The sequence below is a fragment of the Oncorhynchus mykiss genome, chromosome 2 (genome assembly GCF_057628025.1).
Source record: "Oncorhynchus mykiss isolate SJ-2025 chromosome 2, ASM5762802v1, whole genome shotgun sequence".
Taxonomy (NCBI): domain Eukaryota; kingdom Metazoa; phylum Chordata; class Actinopteri; order Salmoniformes; family Salmonidae; genus Oncorhynchus; species Oncorhynchus mykiss.
The window spans coordinates 14,674,685-14,691,596 of NC_143023.1; the positions used below are offsets into that span (position 1 = coordinate 14,674,685).

General features: G+C 44.0%; 1 protein-coding gene across 5 annotated transcripts in view; it reads left to right on the forward strand.

Moving 5' to 3' along the window:
* The window catches only part of LOC110535866 (disintegrin and metalloproteinase domain-containing protein 22), a 140,852-nt gene that overhangs the window by 39,442 nt on the left and 84,498 nt on the right, over positions 1 to 16,912 (forward strand). For all 5 annotated transcript variants that reach the window (XR_016484445.1, XR_016484446.1, XM_090189876.1 and 2 more), the window contains exons 4-5: positions 4,855 to 4,921; positions 9,049 to 9,131. Coding sequence is in view for 3 of the 5 variants with exons in the window: in XM_090189876.1 (XP_090046002.1) it covers positions 4,855 to 4,921; positions 9,049 to 9,131 (150 nt within the window). In the remaining 2 variants the exon portion in view is untranslated. The remainder of the gene's footprint in view (positions 1 to 4,854; positions 4,922 to 9,048; positions 9,132 to 16,912) is intronic.

The window sequence follows — 16,912 nt, forward strand, 5'->3', positions numbered from 1 at the left end:
CTGTACTATTAGTTCATGGATTTTCCTTGTTAGTCTTGTCTCTTCAACCAGAAACAGCTATTTTTCAATTATTGATGAATATTGAATTGGATGACCTCTGAAGGTACATTTAAAGGTATCCCAAACAATAAGGGGATTTGCTGAACCTATATTATACTGGAAAAATTCAGTTATGAATTATTTTTTTTTTAAATAAATTGTCCTCCAGTAAACTTTGATTACATTTCCAATATTCCCGTCCATGTGGAAAATCTTTAATATTTGGGATTTCCTTAAGGGCACAGTGATGATAGTTTGTAGAGTGATTACCTTTACGGTCCATTGAGGTACTTAACACTGTGTTATAGTCTCCTACCATAAAGACATAATCATTTGTTGCCTGAAGTTCAATAAATTGGTATGAATGTTTTCAAAGAAGTATGGAACATCCTGATTTGCACCATATAGGTTAATGAGCCAAATGTATTTTTCGTACACTTTCATATTCAAAAAGATCCACCTTCCTTCCGGATCATTCCTGACTATTTGCACATTCAGATTAAAATTTTTGTTAATTAACATCATCACACCTTTTGAGTTCCTCTGTCCATGACAGAAAATTATTTCACCACCCCATTCCTTTATCCACACAACTTCATCTAAGGATATAGAGTGAGTTTCCTGTAAGTAGTATATGTTATATTCCTTTTCTTTTAGCCATGTAAAGACTGATCTTCTTTTATAATCTGCTAAACCATTACAATTATAACTGGCTATACTTATTTCACCCCTTACCATAACTAGATACTAGTCTCGATTAATTATTGCAATAATGAAGCTCATCGACGACCCTCATGTAGGTGATTTGTTGAGAGCCCAACAAGCGGATTTGAGCCACAGCATTTTATAGCAAATTTTTATGAAAGATACTAATAATTCACAACAGACTGTAACTGCTGTAAAGACTGTTCTCATTGTGTAGAAACCAGGGTCTGGCCCCCAGTATTATTAACACAATCTTGTCATTTCTCCACGATATGTGTGTTTTTTTTGTTTGTGTTAGTGTTAGTGTGTGTGCGTGTGTGGGGGTAGGTGAAAAGCAAGAGCTGACTTTGCGTCTTTGTCTGTTCAATAAATTATTCAAATCTCAAAATAATTAAAGCTGAAATCTGTTATCAGCGTCCTCCATTACGGCCCTGTGTGTCCTCCATGCGGGCTCAGTACGCACGCCAGACTCTCTCCAGGCCCCCACTCAGCATGGGGGCTGATACAGACCACAGAAGCTGAATCTTAAACACACACACACCCTGTCAGAACAAAGAAGTAAACTGTGTGTCTCAATGTGGGACGGTTTGGGGTTGGAGGACACACACAAGGATGGTGAGACGTGCATAAGGAGGCTGATCTCTCTACCGTTCTCTATATTTCACTGTTCCTATGCTTTTTATTCTTCTCTGCTCATCTCTGCCATCCATCTCTCCCCGTCTATTTTCACTCCCTGTTTCTAGCCCTCTTTCCCCTCTCTCTCTCTCTCTCTCTCTCTCTCTCTCTCTCTCTCTCTCTCTCTCTCTCTCTCTCTCTCTCTCTCTCTCTCTCTCGCTCCCTTTCTATCTCTTCTCCCTTGCTGTTTGTATTACTGTAACATAATGTCTGTTAGTCATCTAAAACCCAGTTTCCCTTCTCTCTGTCTCTCACTTTCTCTCCTTTCCCCTCTCTTTCCATTCTTCTCTCTTTCCATTTCTCTCTCTCCATTCCTCTCTCTCCATTCCTCTCTCTCCATTCCTCCCTCATTCTCCCCCTATGTCTTGTTTGTCGATGTTTAATGCCAGTGTGTGTGTGTGTGTGTGTGTGTGTGTCTGACCAGCTGTTTGGCGTCTGCTTGGTCATGTGACTGGTGTCGCTATCTTACAAACACACACAGATACGCATGGGACAGACACACACTTTCAGATTCTTTATACACAAAATCCTCTACTTGGTCTCTGTATGCCCCCGAGATAAACTTTGAAACACTCCATCTCTTAGTCAGTGGAAAAACTATCCCCGCCTCCACAGCACTGGCTGTTGATTGGGTGCTGACAGGCGGTTGGAGGTGATTGATTGCTCACTGGGCCAATGTTGGGAGTGGGTCTGTTGAGGTGCAGCGCGCTGGTGTGATTATAGATTTTAGTGTCACTCCCGATGCTCCAACTAATATACATCCAGGGAAGTACAGAGTCTGATATTGGGGTGGAGCCAGGTGTTCCCACAGATACAGTAGCTCAGCAGAGCATAAAACACCCTGATGCAGCATTAGCAGTTGCACCAAACACCTAACAACTCAACTGACACCAATAAAGAACTTACCAGCGTAGGTAGAGGGCAGTGTGCAACTGTGTGTGTGTTATGTCTGGGTTGTCCTTCCTGTTGTTTAGTGTTTGGATGTCAAATCCAATTTTATTAGTCACATTCTTCATAAACGACAGGTGTAGACTAACAGTGCAATGCGGACTTAGGAGCCCTTCCCAACAATACAGAGAGAATAATAACACAAAGAATAAATACACAATGAGTAACGATAACTTGGCTATATACACGGAGTACCAGTACTGAGTCATGATAACTTGGCTATGTACACGAGGTATCAGTACTGAGGCATGATAACTTGGCTATATACACAGGGTACCAGTACTGAGTCATGATAACTTGGCTATATACACAGGGTACCAGTACTGAGTCATGATAACTTGGCTATATACACTGAGTACCAGTGCTGAGTCATGATAACTTGGCCATATACACTGGGTACTGGTACTGAGTCATGATAACTTGGCCATATACACTGGGTACCGGTACTGAGTCATGATAACTTGGCCATATACACTGGGTACCGGTACGGAGTGTTATGGTTTTCTTGCGGTGAAGGAGAGGCGGACCAAAATGCAGCGTGGTATTCTTGATACATGTTTAATGAAGATGAAACACGATCAATACAAAAACAACCGAAACAGCCTAAACTGGTGCAAACTAACACAGAGACAGGAACAATCACCCACGAAACACTCAAAGAATATGGCTGCCTAAATATGGTTCCCAATCAGAGACAACGATAAACACCTGCCTCTGATTGAGAACCACTCCAGACAGCCATAGACCATACTAGAAAACCCCACTAAGCCACAATCCCAATACGTACGAAAACCCCAAGACAAAACACACCACATAAAAAACCCATGTCACACCCTGGCTTGACCAAAATAATAAAGAAAACACAGAATGCTAAGACCAGGGCGTGACACTGAGTCATGATAACTTGGCTATATACACAGGGTACCGGTACTGAGTCATGATAACTTGGCTATATACACAGGGTACCGGTACTGAGTCATGATAACTTGGCTATATACACAGGGTACCGGTACTGAGTCATGATAACTTGGCAATATACACGGGGTACCAGTACTGAGTCATGATAACTTGGCTATATACACTGAGTGCCGGTACTGAGTCAGGATAACTTGGCTATATACACTGGGTACTGGTACTGAGTCCATGATAACTTGGCTATATACGCTGGGTCAGTACTGGTCAGTGCATGCTCTGAGTACGTGTCCTGGTAATCCGCCTGGCCCCGCGTCTTTGTGAATGTTGGCCGGTTTAAAGGTCTTACTACGCCAGGGAGCCCACTCATTTGTCTCTCTTGAGCCGTTCCTCTTCCGTGTCCTGGGGATTAGGGCCCGGTCTGAAATGAGCAGTACATCCACAACTGCCAACCCGTTGAAGGAGAGATCTTAATCTAAATTGAGGTTAGTGATCACTGTTCTGATGTCCAGAATATGTTTTCAGTTATAGGAAATGATGGTGGAAATATTATATACAAAAATTATGAACTAAAATAAGTTAAGATCAGCTTAAAAAAACACAAAATAAAGAATTGGTCAGGAGCCGGTAAGATGGCAGCCATCCACTGCAGCACTGTGTGTATAGCTCATATATCTCTGTCCCAGATTGGGGCTGCAGTATGTAACTCAATGGGGAATCTTAGGCCCAGTTTTGCTGAGAAAGCATTCATAGACTGACTGGCCCTTGTGTATTAGTCTCTCTCTTTCGTCCTGTTTCTCTCTCTTTCTGTTTCTCTCTCTTTCTGTTTCTCTCTCTTTCTGTTTCTCTCTCTTTCTGTTTCTCTCTCTCCCTGTTTCTCTCTCTTTCTGTTTCTCTCTTTTCCTGTTTCTCTCATTTTCTGTTTCTCTCTTTCTGTTTCTCTCTCTTCCTGTGTCTCTCTTTTTCTGTTTCTCTCTTTCTGTTTCTCTCTCTTTCTGTTTCTCTCTTTTCCTGTTTCTCTCTTTCTGTTTCTCTCTCTTTCTGTTTCTCTCTCTTTCTGTTTCTCTCTTTTCCTGTTTCTCTCTTTCTGTTTCTCTCTCTTTCTGTTTCTCTCTCTTTCTGTTTCTCTTTTCCTGTTTCTCTTTTCCTGTTTCTCTCTTTCTGTTTCTCTCTGTTTCTGTTTCTCTCTCTTCCTATTTCTCTCTCTTTTTACACGATTCTCTTTCACTCTGTCCCTTTCTTTTGTCTGCTCACTTTTCTGCTCTTTTCTCCTCATTCTCTCTCTTCTCTCTACAAACACATCCACGACATGCCCTTGAATGTTAAGAATTTTTTCAATTGTGTGTGTGTGTGATCGCGTGGGCGTGTGTGTGCTCGCAGGAAGTAATCCTCTATCAGTAGCAGCTGATAATTGGTGGTATGGATGCTCTGACGCTTTGAGACAATCCTGGAGATAACCAGAGAATACTGTCATTTCATTAACACTCTTCCGTCCCTTTAACCGACACAGAGCTCTGAATTCATATCTGTAATTGTCTAACTTTTCTCCTCTGTTTCCTCTTCTCTTCCCCCCAGTGATCTTCTGTCTTCAAAGTACATGGAGAGGCATATTTCAGAAAATGGGAAGGCTGTCATCTTCAAAGTAAGAACCTGAGCACTGTATAGAAATCTAGTCTCTGAATTAGAATGTTGTTTCAGAAATGAGATGGTTTGATGATAACCTGCTGATAGGGTGCACTACAGTTTTGTGTCATTAACTACCAAAGGTTGATCCTTCAAACTCTTCGTCTGGGATTAACAACATCCTCATAGCTTGACCGTACTGTAATCTGGACATCCACCTCTCTGTGCCACGGCCAGATCATAGTTAAACAGTTAAAAAGATGATTAGGTTATTAGGGGAATAATAATCCACACTTTACGGATTATTATCTCTTCGTGTTGTTACTATGGGATACTTTATTAGCCATCAACAGTCTTTACAGTGGCCAACTATGGGATACTTTATTAGCCATCAACAGTCTTTACAGTGGCCAACTATGGAATACTTTATTAGCCATCAACAGTCTTTACAGTGGCCAACTATGGGATACTTTATTAGCCATCAACAGTCTTTACAGTGGCCAACTATGTAATAATGTTTATAAACAGCTGAGAAGCAGCAGGGTAGAATAACATTAATTCTGTTGGTAAGTACTTACTATGACTGAGAAGTTTTATTGTTCCACCTAGCCATCTGAAGATGGATGCACTAACTAAGTAGCTCTGGATAAGAGTTTCTGCTAAATGACTACAATGTAAAAAAAAATACAAAATGTGGGCCATGATTACAACAGCCCTGCAGCTTCCCTAGCTCTCTCTCTCTCTCTCTCTCTCTCTCTCTCTTCTCTCTCTCTCTTTCTCTCTCTCTCTTTCTCTCTCTCTCTCTCTCTCTCTCTCTCTCTCTCTCTCTTCTCTCTCTCTCTTTCTCTCTCTCTCTCTTTCTCTCTCTCTCTCTTTCTCTCTCTCTCTCTCTCTCTCTCTCTCTCTCTCTCACACACACACAATGCAGTTTGCTGGGTATTTCTTGCCTCTATGAGAACTGGAGCAGAAGGTTCAGAGGAGGGGAGGAAGACGGGTGCTGGATAGTAGAGCGCAGCCCTGCTTATAAATAGCTCTCTCTTCCTATCTTCCTCTCTCGCTTTCTCTCGCTTTTTCTCTCTTCCTCTTGTTCTTCCCCTCTCTCACTCTCTCTCTCTGACTCTCTCTCGCTCTTTCCCTCACACTCTCTCTCCCTTTCTCTCTCTCTCTCTCTGACTCTCTCCCTCTCCCCCATTGACTGAGAGTGATATCACAGGAGTACTTCCTCCCCAGAGAAGAAGTAGGAAGGAGAGGGGAACTCTAATGACAACAGAAGTAACAGTCATCTCATCCATAGATAGTGATATAGATAGACAGGCGTTGATGGTCATTGTCTCCCTTCACATTCCTCACTCCCTCTCTTTCCATCTCTTTCTCTCTCTCCCTCCTTCCTGACAGAGTTGTGGTAGAGAGAGAGTGTTGTGGTAGAGAGAGAGTATTGTGGTAGAGAGAGAGGGAGTCGTGGTAGAGAGAGAGAGTGTTGTGGTAGAGAGAGAGAGAGTGTTGTGGTAGAGAGAGAGGGAGTCGTGGTAGAGAGAAAGAGTGTTGTGGTAGAGAGAGAGGGAGTCGTGGTAGAGAGAGAGGGAGTCGTGGTAGAGAGAGAGAGTGTTGTGGTAGAGAGAGAGCGAGTCGTGGTAGAGAGAGAGGTAGTCGTGGTAGAGAGAGAGTGTTGTGGTAGAGAGAGAGGGAGTCGTGGTAGAGAGAGGGAGTCATGGTAGAGAGAGAGTGTTGTGGTAGAGAGAGAGGGAGTCATGGTAGAGAGAGAGGGAGTCGTGGTAGAGAGAGGGAGTCATGGTAGAGAGAGAGTGTTGTGGTAGAGAGAGAGGGAGTCATGGTAGAGAGAGAGGGAGTCGTGGTAAAGAGAGAGAGTGTTGTGGTAGATAGAGAGGGAGTTGTGGTAGAGAGAGAGGGAGTCGTGGTAGAGAGAGAGAGTGTTGTGGTAGAGAGAGAGTGTTGTGGTAGAGAGAGAGAGTGTTGTGGTAGAGAGAGAGGGAGTCGTGGTAGAGAGAGGGAGTCGTGGTAGAGAGAGGGAGTCGTGGTAGGGAGAGGGAGTCGTGGTAGAGAGAGGGAGTCGTGGTAGAGAGAGGGAGTGTTGTGGTAGAGAGAGAGAGTGTTGTGGTAGAGAGAGAGAGTGTCGTGGTAGAGAGAGAGGGAGTCGTGGTAGAGAGAGAGAGGGAGTCGTGGTAGAGAGAGAGAGAGTGTTGTGGTAGATAGAGAGGGAGTCGTGGTAGAGAGAGGGAGTCGTGGTAGGGAGTCGTGGTAGAGAGAGGGAGTCGTGGTAGAGAGAGGGAGTGTTGTGGTAGAGAGAGAGTGTTGTGGTAGAGAGAGAGAGTGTCGTGGTAGAGAGAGAGGGAGTCGTGGTAGAGAGAGAGAGGGAGTCGTGGTAGAGAGAGAGAGTGTTGTGGTAGAGAGAGGGAGTTGTGGTAGAGAGAGGGAGTTGTGGTAGAGAGAGAGGGAGTTGTGGTAGAGAGAGAGGGAGTTGTGGTAGAGAGAGAGAGTGTTGTGGTAGAGAGAGAGAGTGTTGTGGTAGAGAGAGAGGGAGTCGTGGTAGAGAGAGAGGGAGTCGTGGTAGAGAGAGAGGGAGTCGTGGTAGAGAGAGGGAGTGTTGTGGTAGAGAGAGAGAGTGTTGTGGTAGAGAGAGAGAGTGTCGTGGTAGAGAGAGAAGGAGTCGTGGTAGAGAGAGAGAGGGAGTCGTGGTAGAGAGAGAGAGAGTGTTGTGGTAGATAGAGAGGGAGTCGTGGTAGAGAGAGGGAGTCGTGGTAGAGAGAGGGAGTTGTGGTAGAGAGAGAGAGTGTTGTGGTAGAGAGAGAGAGTGTTGTGGTAGAGAGAGAGGGAGTCGTGGTAGAGAGAGGGAGTCGTGGTAGAGAGAGAGGAAGTCGTGGTAGAGAGAGAGGGAGTCGTGGTATGCAGTGGGGCAGTGCAGAGCGGCCTCCCCGTGTTCGGCCCAGGGGAGGGTGTAGTGCAGGAATTGATCCAGTGATAAAAGCTGTTTTCCCTCTGAGAGGCCGGCTTCCTGTCTATTGGCAGTTAGACCAGGAGAAATAGACCAGGAAGAGACAGCACTTAGACATCATACAAATCTATATGAATAAATATGGCTTTATGTACCACACGTACATGCAGCCTAACGCAGCAGAATGGGCCTAAGCACTCTGTGGTTTAAAAAAGCCTGAGAGATGGAGAGAGAGACGTCGAGGGGGAGGGAGAGAGAGACATCGAGGGGGTCGATCATTGCTGTGGCTTCCTGTCAGTAGATGATCTGATGAGAGAAACAAGAGGAAGGGATAGAGGATAGGATAGAGGGAGTAGTGAGTAGTAGAATATCTCCCTCTCAGATCATTAAATGTGTTCAGGGATGCATGTGACCTGGTTGAGCCCCCAGACCATTTCCGTGCACCTGAGATAACATCTGCAAATCTGTATACGCGACCAATAAACTTTGATTTGAGACACACACGTCCCTGTAGTCTTGATTCTGTCGAACGTATTAGTATTCACAGACACCCCTTGGTCTATGTGAGCATATACTCTGTGATAGATTACTTCAGTCTCGGGATCTAAGGGGGAATGCTCTGTGATTGATTGCTCTGGATTCATCTCCTTACGAAATGCTCAGTGATAGATTGCTTTTTCTTCAGAGTGTGCAGCAGTGTGTACAGTATGTAAAGTATGTGTATATTGTGTGGTCAGGACAATGACCATGTCCAGAAAGAAAACAGGCACTCGTGTTGATCTGTAAGGAGTAGATATGTGTTTAAACTGATGGTAGTAGCTCCACCTTTCATCACATTGCTGACATCTTTGGTTGTTTCTGGCCAGGAGGTTGGATTGGCTCTAAAGTTACCGTCCTCTATGTCACTGACAGTTGTGTTAATCTATCTCCCCCCCCCCCCTCTCTCTCTTTCTCTCTTTCTCTTTCTCTATCTCTCTCTTTCTATCCCTGTCTCTCTCCCTCCCTCTCTCTCTCTCTCTCACTTTTTCTTTCTCTATCTCTCTCTTTCTATCCCTCTCTCTCTCCCTCTCTCTCTCTCTCTTTTTCTCTTTCTCTTACTCTCTCTCTTTCTATCCCTCTCTCCCTCTCTATCTCTCTCTATATATATATATATATATTTATCTCTCTCTCTCTCTCTCTCTCTCTCTCTCTCTCAGGGAGGAGAACATTGTTATTACCAGGGGATAGTGCGGGACATCCCTGAATCCTTCGTGGCCCTCTCCACCTGCCACGGCCTGCAGTGAGTATTCTGTGTGTGTGCTTTTTCCTCGGATCAGTATTTCCTTCCCCCTGTGTCCCAGTCTCAGGCCTAAGTAGCAATTATCCCATTTAGGCATTATGCCAGTATAATTATTGCAGACTAGCTGATCTCTCTCTCTCTGTTGTGTGTGTGTGTGTCTGTTGTCCAGTCATGACACGCAAAGGCCGCCACTCAGAGCCAGTTTCCTTTATGATGTGTTGGTCTGTGTCTCTTTCTCTCTCCACCCCCCCTCTCTCTCTCTCTCCATTCTCTCTCTCTCTCCTCCCTGCAGCATTGTCCTGTGGGACGTCTCTGTTTCTCAGGCTGGTATTTTTAGTTGTTCTCTAAAGCAGTGCTTTCTCTGAGAGAGAGATGGGTCAGCTGGCGAAAGCCCTGCAGGGAGGTGTGTGTGTTGTATGTATGTTTATGTGTGTGACTGTATTTGGATATATCTGACAGTATCGGCGTCTCGAATGCAGAGGAAACACACACACACACACACACACACAGAGGAAACACACACACACACACAGAAGAAACACACACCTGCAGTGTCATACACTGTGTCAGTCAGGGAGACGCACCTCTTCTATATACATCTCTGAGAGAGAGAGAGAGAGAGAGAGAGAGAGAGAGAGAGAGAGAGAGAGAGAGAGAGAGAGAGAGAGATCTCTTATGCTGAGTCAGGTCTCTACCATAATGTACATCCTGCCTTGCCTTCACACACACAAACACACCCTGTCGTGCTGCAATATAATATTAACAGCCGAAGTAGGATTGGGACTCAGTTGAATGTACTTGTCCCAGTGTCCATCAGGCTCTAAACCACAATGTGACTCAGAGAAAACTGTTCTTCTAAACCACAATGTGACTCAGAGAAAACTGTTCTTCTAAACCACAATGAGACTCAGAGAAAACTGTTCTTCTAAACCACAATGAGACTCAGAGAAAACTGTTCTTCTAAACCACAATGTGACTCAGAGAAAACTGTTCTTCTAAACCACAATGTGACTCAGAGAAAACTGTTCTTCTAAACCACAATGAGACTCAGAGAAAACTGTTCTTCTAAACCACAATGTGACTCAGAGAAAACTGTTCTTCTAAACCACAATGAGACTCAGAGAAAACTGTTCTTCTAAACCACAATGTGACTCAGAGAAAACTGTTCTTCTAAACCACAATGAGACTCAGAGAAAACTGTTCTTCTAAACCACAATGTGACTCAGAGAAAACTGTTCTTCTAAACCACAATGAGACTCAGAGAAAACTGTTCTTCTAAACCACAATGTGACTCAGAGAAAACTGTTCTTCTAAACCACAATGAGACTCAGAGAAAACTGTTCTTCTAAACCACAATGTGACTCAGAGAAAACTGTTCTTCTAAACCAGATATTCCCAAACTGGTGTACGCTCTGCCGTCGGGGGTGCGCTCTGCCGTCGGGGGTACGCTCTGCCGTCGGGGGTGCGCTCTGCCGTCGGGGGTACGCTCTGCCGACAGGGGTGCGCTCTGCCGTTGGGGGTACGCTCTGCCGTCGGGGGTGCGCTCTACCGTCGGGGGTGCGCTCTGCCGTCGGGGGTACGCTCTGCCGTCGGGGGTGCGCTCTGCCGTCGGGGGTGCGCTCTGCCGTCGGGGTGCGCTCTGCCGTCGGGGGTGCGCTCTGCCGTCGGGGGTACGCTCTGCCGTCGGGGGTACGCCAAATGAAAGTGTAATTCACATTTAAATTTAAAAAAATGTCAAACAGTAAATGTATATTTTTTTCTCGTTTTTTTCTCGCATGAGTAGCCTTGTTTCACTGACAAAAATCAAATTCAACCATGTAGTGTTCAGTGAAATAACAACACAATGTCAAATACAGGTAGCCTAGTCAAATAATTAACATCCAATCACGTTAACTGTTACTCTCTCGCGCAAAACCTTCACTCTTGCGCAGACATTTAGAACGAAACATGACAATTTGAAAAATAAGCCATGGAAGTATTTGGAGCGAGAATAAAGATGACTTTTGAGTAATAAGACATGTATAAAAGCAACAGATACCATTAATAACAAGGGCTACAAATTCCACATTTCAAGATTGCTTCGATCACGTTGACTGGGATATGTTCCGGATAGCCTCAGACAACAACATTGATGTATACGCTTACTCGGTGAGCGAGTTTATTAGCAAGTGCATCGGTGATGTTGTACCCACTGTGACTATTAAAACCTTCAATAACCAGAAACCGTGGCTTGATGGCAGCATTCGGGCAAAACTGAAAGCACGAACCACTACTTTTAATCATGACATGGCAACCGGAAAAATGACCGAATACAAACTATTACAGGCTATTCCCTCCGCAAGGCAATCAAACAAGCTAAGCGTCAGTAGAGAGACAAAGTGGAGTCGCAATTCAACGGCTCAAACACGTATGTGGCAGGGTCTACAGTCAATCATGGATTACAAAAATAAAAGCAGCCCTGTCACGGACACCAACGTCTTGCTCCCAGACAAATTAAATGATTTCTTTGCTTTCTTTGAGGACAATGCAGTGCCACTGACACGGCCCACTACCAAAACCTGTGGGCTGTCCTTCTCCATGGCCAACGTGAGTAAAACATTTAAACGTGTTAACCCTCACAAGGCTGCCGGACCAGAGCCACTCCAATTTGCTTACCGCCCCAATAGATCAACAGACGACACAATCGCAATCACACTGCACACTGCCCTAACCCATCTGGACAAGAGGAATACCTATGTTTCTGCCTGTAGGAGGGGAGGATCAAGATGGTATCGTGGTCCGATTTACCGAATGGAGGGCGGGGGAGGACCTTATATGCATTCTGGAAGGAAGTATAGCGATAGTCGAGGGTTTAAGCAGTGCGAGTACAGCAATCAGTATGTTGATAGGATTTCAGGAGCCTTTTCCTCAAATTGCTTTGTTAAAATCCACTGCTACAATAAATGCAGCCTCGGAAATGTGGTTTCCAGTTTGTCCAGTGAAGTTCTTTGAGGGCCGTCGTGGTATCCACTTGGGGGGGATATAGACCACTGTGGCTATTATTGATGAAAATGATCTTGGGAGATAGTACGGTCGGCATTTAATTGTGAGATATTCTAGGTCAGGTGAACAGAAGGACTTGAGTTCCTGTATGTTATCACAGTTACACCATAAGTCGTTAATCATAAAACATATACCTCCACCGTTCTGCTTCCTGGAGAGATGTTTGTTCCTGTCGGCGCGATGTACTGAGAACCCAACTGGCTTTACAGAGTCAGACAGTATATCTCGCTATGTTTCCGTGAAGCAGAGTATGTTACAATCCCTGATGTCCCTCTGAAAATCAACTCTCGCCTTGAGCTCATCAATTTTATTGTCCAGAGATTGGACATTAGTGAGTAAAATACTCGGACCAGAAGACTGCCTCGACGTTGTTTTGGGTCGGCCTCTGGAAAAAGTTTGATTGCTCTGGGGAGAGTAAACAAAGGATCCGCTCCAGGGAAGTCGTAGTCCTGGTCATAATGCTGGAAGTTCTGGTGAGTTACTGCCGCTCTAATATCCGATAGTTCTTCCCGGCTGTATGTAATGACACAAAACAATTCCTGAGCTAATAACATAAAACACAGTACATAAACAAACAAAATACTGCAACGTTGCTTAAGAGTTAGTTGCGATGCTGCCATCTCCATCGGCGCCATCATCAAGTAGGCAGCGTCTTATCTGGTGAGGTACTGTGGCTAGGACAGGCAAGCCCCATACTATTGTGGAGGACTTAATTCTTCCTGCTGCCGCGGATATGGCTGGGACAATACTGGGGGAAAAGGCCCAAAAAAACTATACAGACAAATACTTAATCAAATGACAGTTTTACGATGCATCAGTGACATGGCAGGAGATGCTTTGAAACAGTTACTGCTTCGCATACAAACCAGTGAATTCTATGCCTGGCACAGCTCCTGGTATATGTCCATTATGTTTATGGGGGGTCAATTAAGGAAGACATCCTCTCCTAGAAACCAGCATAACATGAGAGGATATTTTTTAAGTACTGGACAGCTTTGTGACTTCAAATAGACTTTGGTGGTCAAGATGTGTTGGTTTTTGTACTGATGGCGCAAAAGCCATGATAGGGAGACATAGTGGAGTGGTAACGCGCGTGCAAGCAGTTGCTCCCAAAGGCACTTGGGTACACTGCAGCATCCACCAAGAGGCTCTTGCTGCCAAGGGAATGCCTGACAGCTTGAAATACGTTTTGGAAACTACAGTGAAAATTGTTAACTTCGTTAAAGCAAGGCTCCTGAACTCTTGTGTATTTTCTGTACTGTGCAATGAAATGGGCAGCAACCATGTAACACTTTTATAAAATACAGAAATGTGCTGGTTATCAAGAGGCAAAGTATTGACACGTTTTTTTTAATTGAGAGCCGAACTTAAAGTTTTCTTTACTGACCATAATTTTCACTTATCCGACCGCTTGCATGATGACGAGTTTTTCACACGACTGGCCTATCTGGGTGATGCTTTTTCTCTCGCCCGAATGATCTGAATCTAGGATTACAAGGACTCACCGCAACTATATTCAATGTGCGGGACAAAATAGAGGCTATGATTAAGAAGTTGGAGCTCTTCTGTCTGCATTAACAAGGAGAACACACAGGTATTTCCATCATTGTATGATTTTTTTGTGTGCAAATGAACTCAAGCTCAAACAATATCAAATGTGATATAGCGAAGCACCTGAGTGAGTTGGGTGCGCAATTACGCAGGTACTTTCCCAAAACGGACGACACAAACAACTGGATTCGTTATCCCTTTCATGCCCTGCCTCCAGTACAGTTACCGATATCTGAACAAGAGAGCCTCATCGAAATTGCAACAAGCGGTTCTGTGAAAATTTAATTTAATCAGAAGCCACTACCAGATTTCTGGATAGGGCTGCATTCAGAGTTTCTTGCCTTGGCAATTTGCGCTGTTAAGACACTGATGCCCTTTGCAATCACGTACCTATGTGAGAGTGGATTCTCAGCGTTCACTAGCATGAAAACTAAATGCAGGCACAGACGGTGTGTGGAAAATTATTTAAGACTGATACTCTCTCCAATACAACTCAACATTGCAGAGTTATGTGCATCCTTTCAAGTACATCCTTCTCATTAACTTGTGGTGAGTTATTCACAATTTGTGATGAACAAATAAGGTTTTATATGTTAGATGGCTAAATAAAGACCAAAATGATTGATTATTATTATATTATTATTCGTACCCTGGTCCTTTAACTCTTGCGACGAGCAATCCTGGATCCGGGATCGTAATCATAGCCTCAAACGAATTAGCATAACGCAGCGGACATAAATACCCCTAGTAACTTTTCCTATTCATGAAAATCACAAATGAAATGAAATAAATATATTCAAACACAAGCTTAGCCTTTTGTTAACAACACTGTCATCTCAGATTTTAAAAATATGCGTTACAGCCAATGCTAGACAAGCATTTGTGTAAGTTTATCATGGTATAATGCTATGCTAGGCTCTGCTGGCAGCAGGCAACATTTTCACAAAAATAAGAAAAGCAACCAAATTAAATAATTTACCTTTGAAGAACTTCGGATGCTTTCACTCAGGAGACTCCCAGTTAGATAGCAAATGTTCCTTTTTTCCAAAAAGATTATTTTTGTAGGCGAAAAAGCTCCCGTTTGTTCATCATGCTTGGCTGAGAAATCGACCGGAAAATGCTACCATTACAACGCCAAACTTTTTTCAAAATTAACTCCATAATATCGACAGAAACACGGCAAACGTTGTTTAGGATCCATCCTCAAGGTGTTTTTAACATATATATTCGATAATATATCCGTCGAGGCAATTGGTTTCTCATAAGAAGCGATTGGAAAAATGGCTACCTCAGTATTTTACGCAAGATTTTGTGCGGGAGACACCATGTGACCACTTGCTAAATATGCTCCCTTACGGCTATTCTTCAATGGAAATGAGTAAAAAGACGTCACAATGCTGTAGACACCCTGGGGAATACGTGGAAAACGTAAGCTCATTCGTAGCTCATTCACAGCCATATAAGGAGTCATTGGCATGAGGCGGTTTCAAAAAATGCGGCACTTCCTGGTTGGATTTTTATCTGGGTTTTGCCTGTAACATCAGTTCTGTGGCACTCACAGACAATATCTTTGCAGTTTTGGAAACGTCAGAGTGTCTTCTTTCCAAAGCTGTCAATTATATGCATAGTCGAGCATATTTTCGTGACAAAATATCTTGTTTAAAACGGGAACGTTTTTCATCCCAAAATTTTAATAGCGCCCCCTAATGCATAAAAAGAGCTCTTTGTCACTTCCCAAGAGCCGGGTTGTGACAAAAACTCACACTCATTCTTATGTTTAATAAATGTATTGTATAGTGTGTGTATGGCAGGCTTACAATGATGGCAAAAAAACAAGATTTGAGAGTGCGCTGACCCTGGTGCTAGAGAGGGTATGTAGCTGGAGGTTCAATGTTTGAAGGGGTACGGGACTATAAAAAGTTTGGGAACCACTGTTCTAAACCATCCACCATGAGAGTAGAGAAGACTTTTCTTCTTGTAGTACTTTATGGTGAAACAAAATGGAAAAAGCACATTGTGACAGTGTGACCACTGTGTTACTGTTTACAGTAATCCACCATCCTGATCCTCCATCCTGACCACCCTCTCTCTCCTAGCCTGATCCACCATTCTGACCGTTGCGCTCTCATTGTGTGTAAGCTCGCGAGATCAGGATGGAACCTCATCGAAATTGATTGTGTTCAATTCACTAGCTGTAAGGCATTATTAGGTTACTGACAATGAGCAAAACCTAAATATGGTTCAGATTGAATTATGGCATTAGACACTAAGTTTACAGCATCATTGTTTTATACATTGATCCACCATTCTGACCGTTGCACTCTCATTGTGTGTAAGCTCGTGAGACCAGGATGGTGGATCAGACAATCTGTCTTCTGTCCTGGGTGATATTTAGTCTTCCGTGTGTGTGTGTGTGTGTGTGTGTGTGTGCTGACCCATCTGCGTTAGGCATACAGTCAGTGAATTCCCAATAAGGCTGTGAGAGTCCCATCATAGCAGCCTGATATACAGAGCTATATACGCTCAGAGATAGAGAGAGTGTGTGTGTACGTGCGGACGGTAGGTCTGGCAGAGACAGTTGGTGCTGACGGGGAACTCTGTATGTGGAGCATCATCCCAGCCTGGATGTGAGGTGTGTGTGATGTTGACCCTCATTCCTATAGTACACACTTTGACCTGAGCAATCTCCTAAATAGCTTCTGATAACGTTAATTGATGATGTCCGCTTCACAGTCACACGTCAGCCTGCATGCACGCACACGCACCCTCACACACTCACACACACACACACACACACACACACACACACACACACACACACACACACACACACACACACACACACACACACACATACACATACACATACACATACACACACACACCTCAGCCTAGTTTACAGGGACAAGGGGACCTTCACATATATGCTGGATGGGAAATTGTTTTGTGAGTGTTTAAGATGATTGCTGCCCGCAATGACACTACAGAGGACGTTTACCTATCTTTCGTGTGTGTGTGTGTGCGTGCGTGCGTAGTAACCCAGAGTTGCTATTTTAGACATCCACCTTCTAGTTCACAGTAATACCGTATTGTAGATAGTGTAGAAGGCAGTGGAGAATACACTCTATATCGTATATATCAATATCCAGTCATTGCAGATTGCACCATTTTATGGTCTATATTTGAAC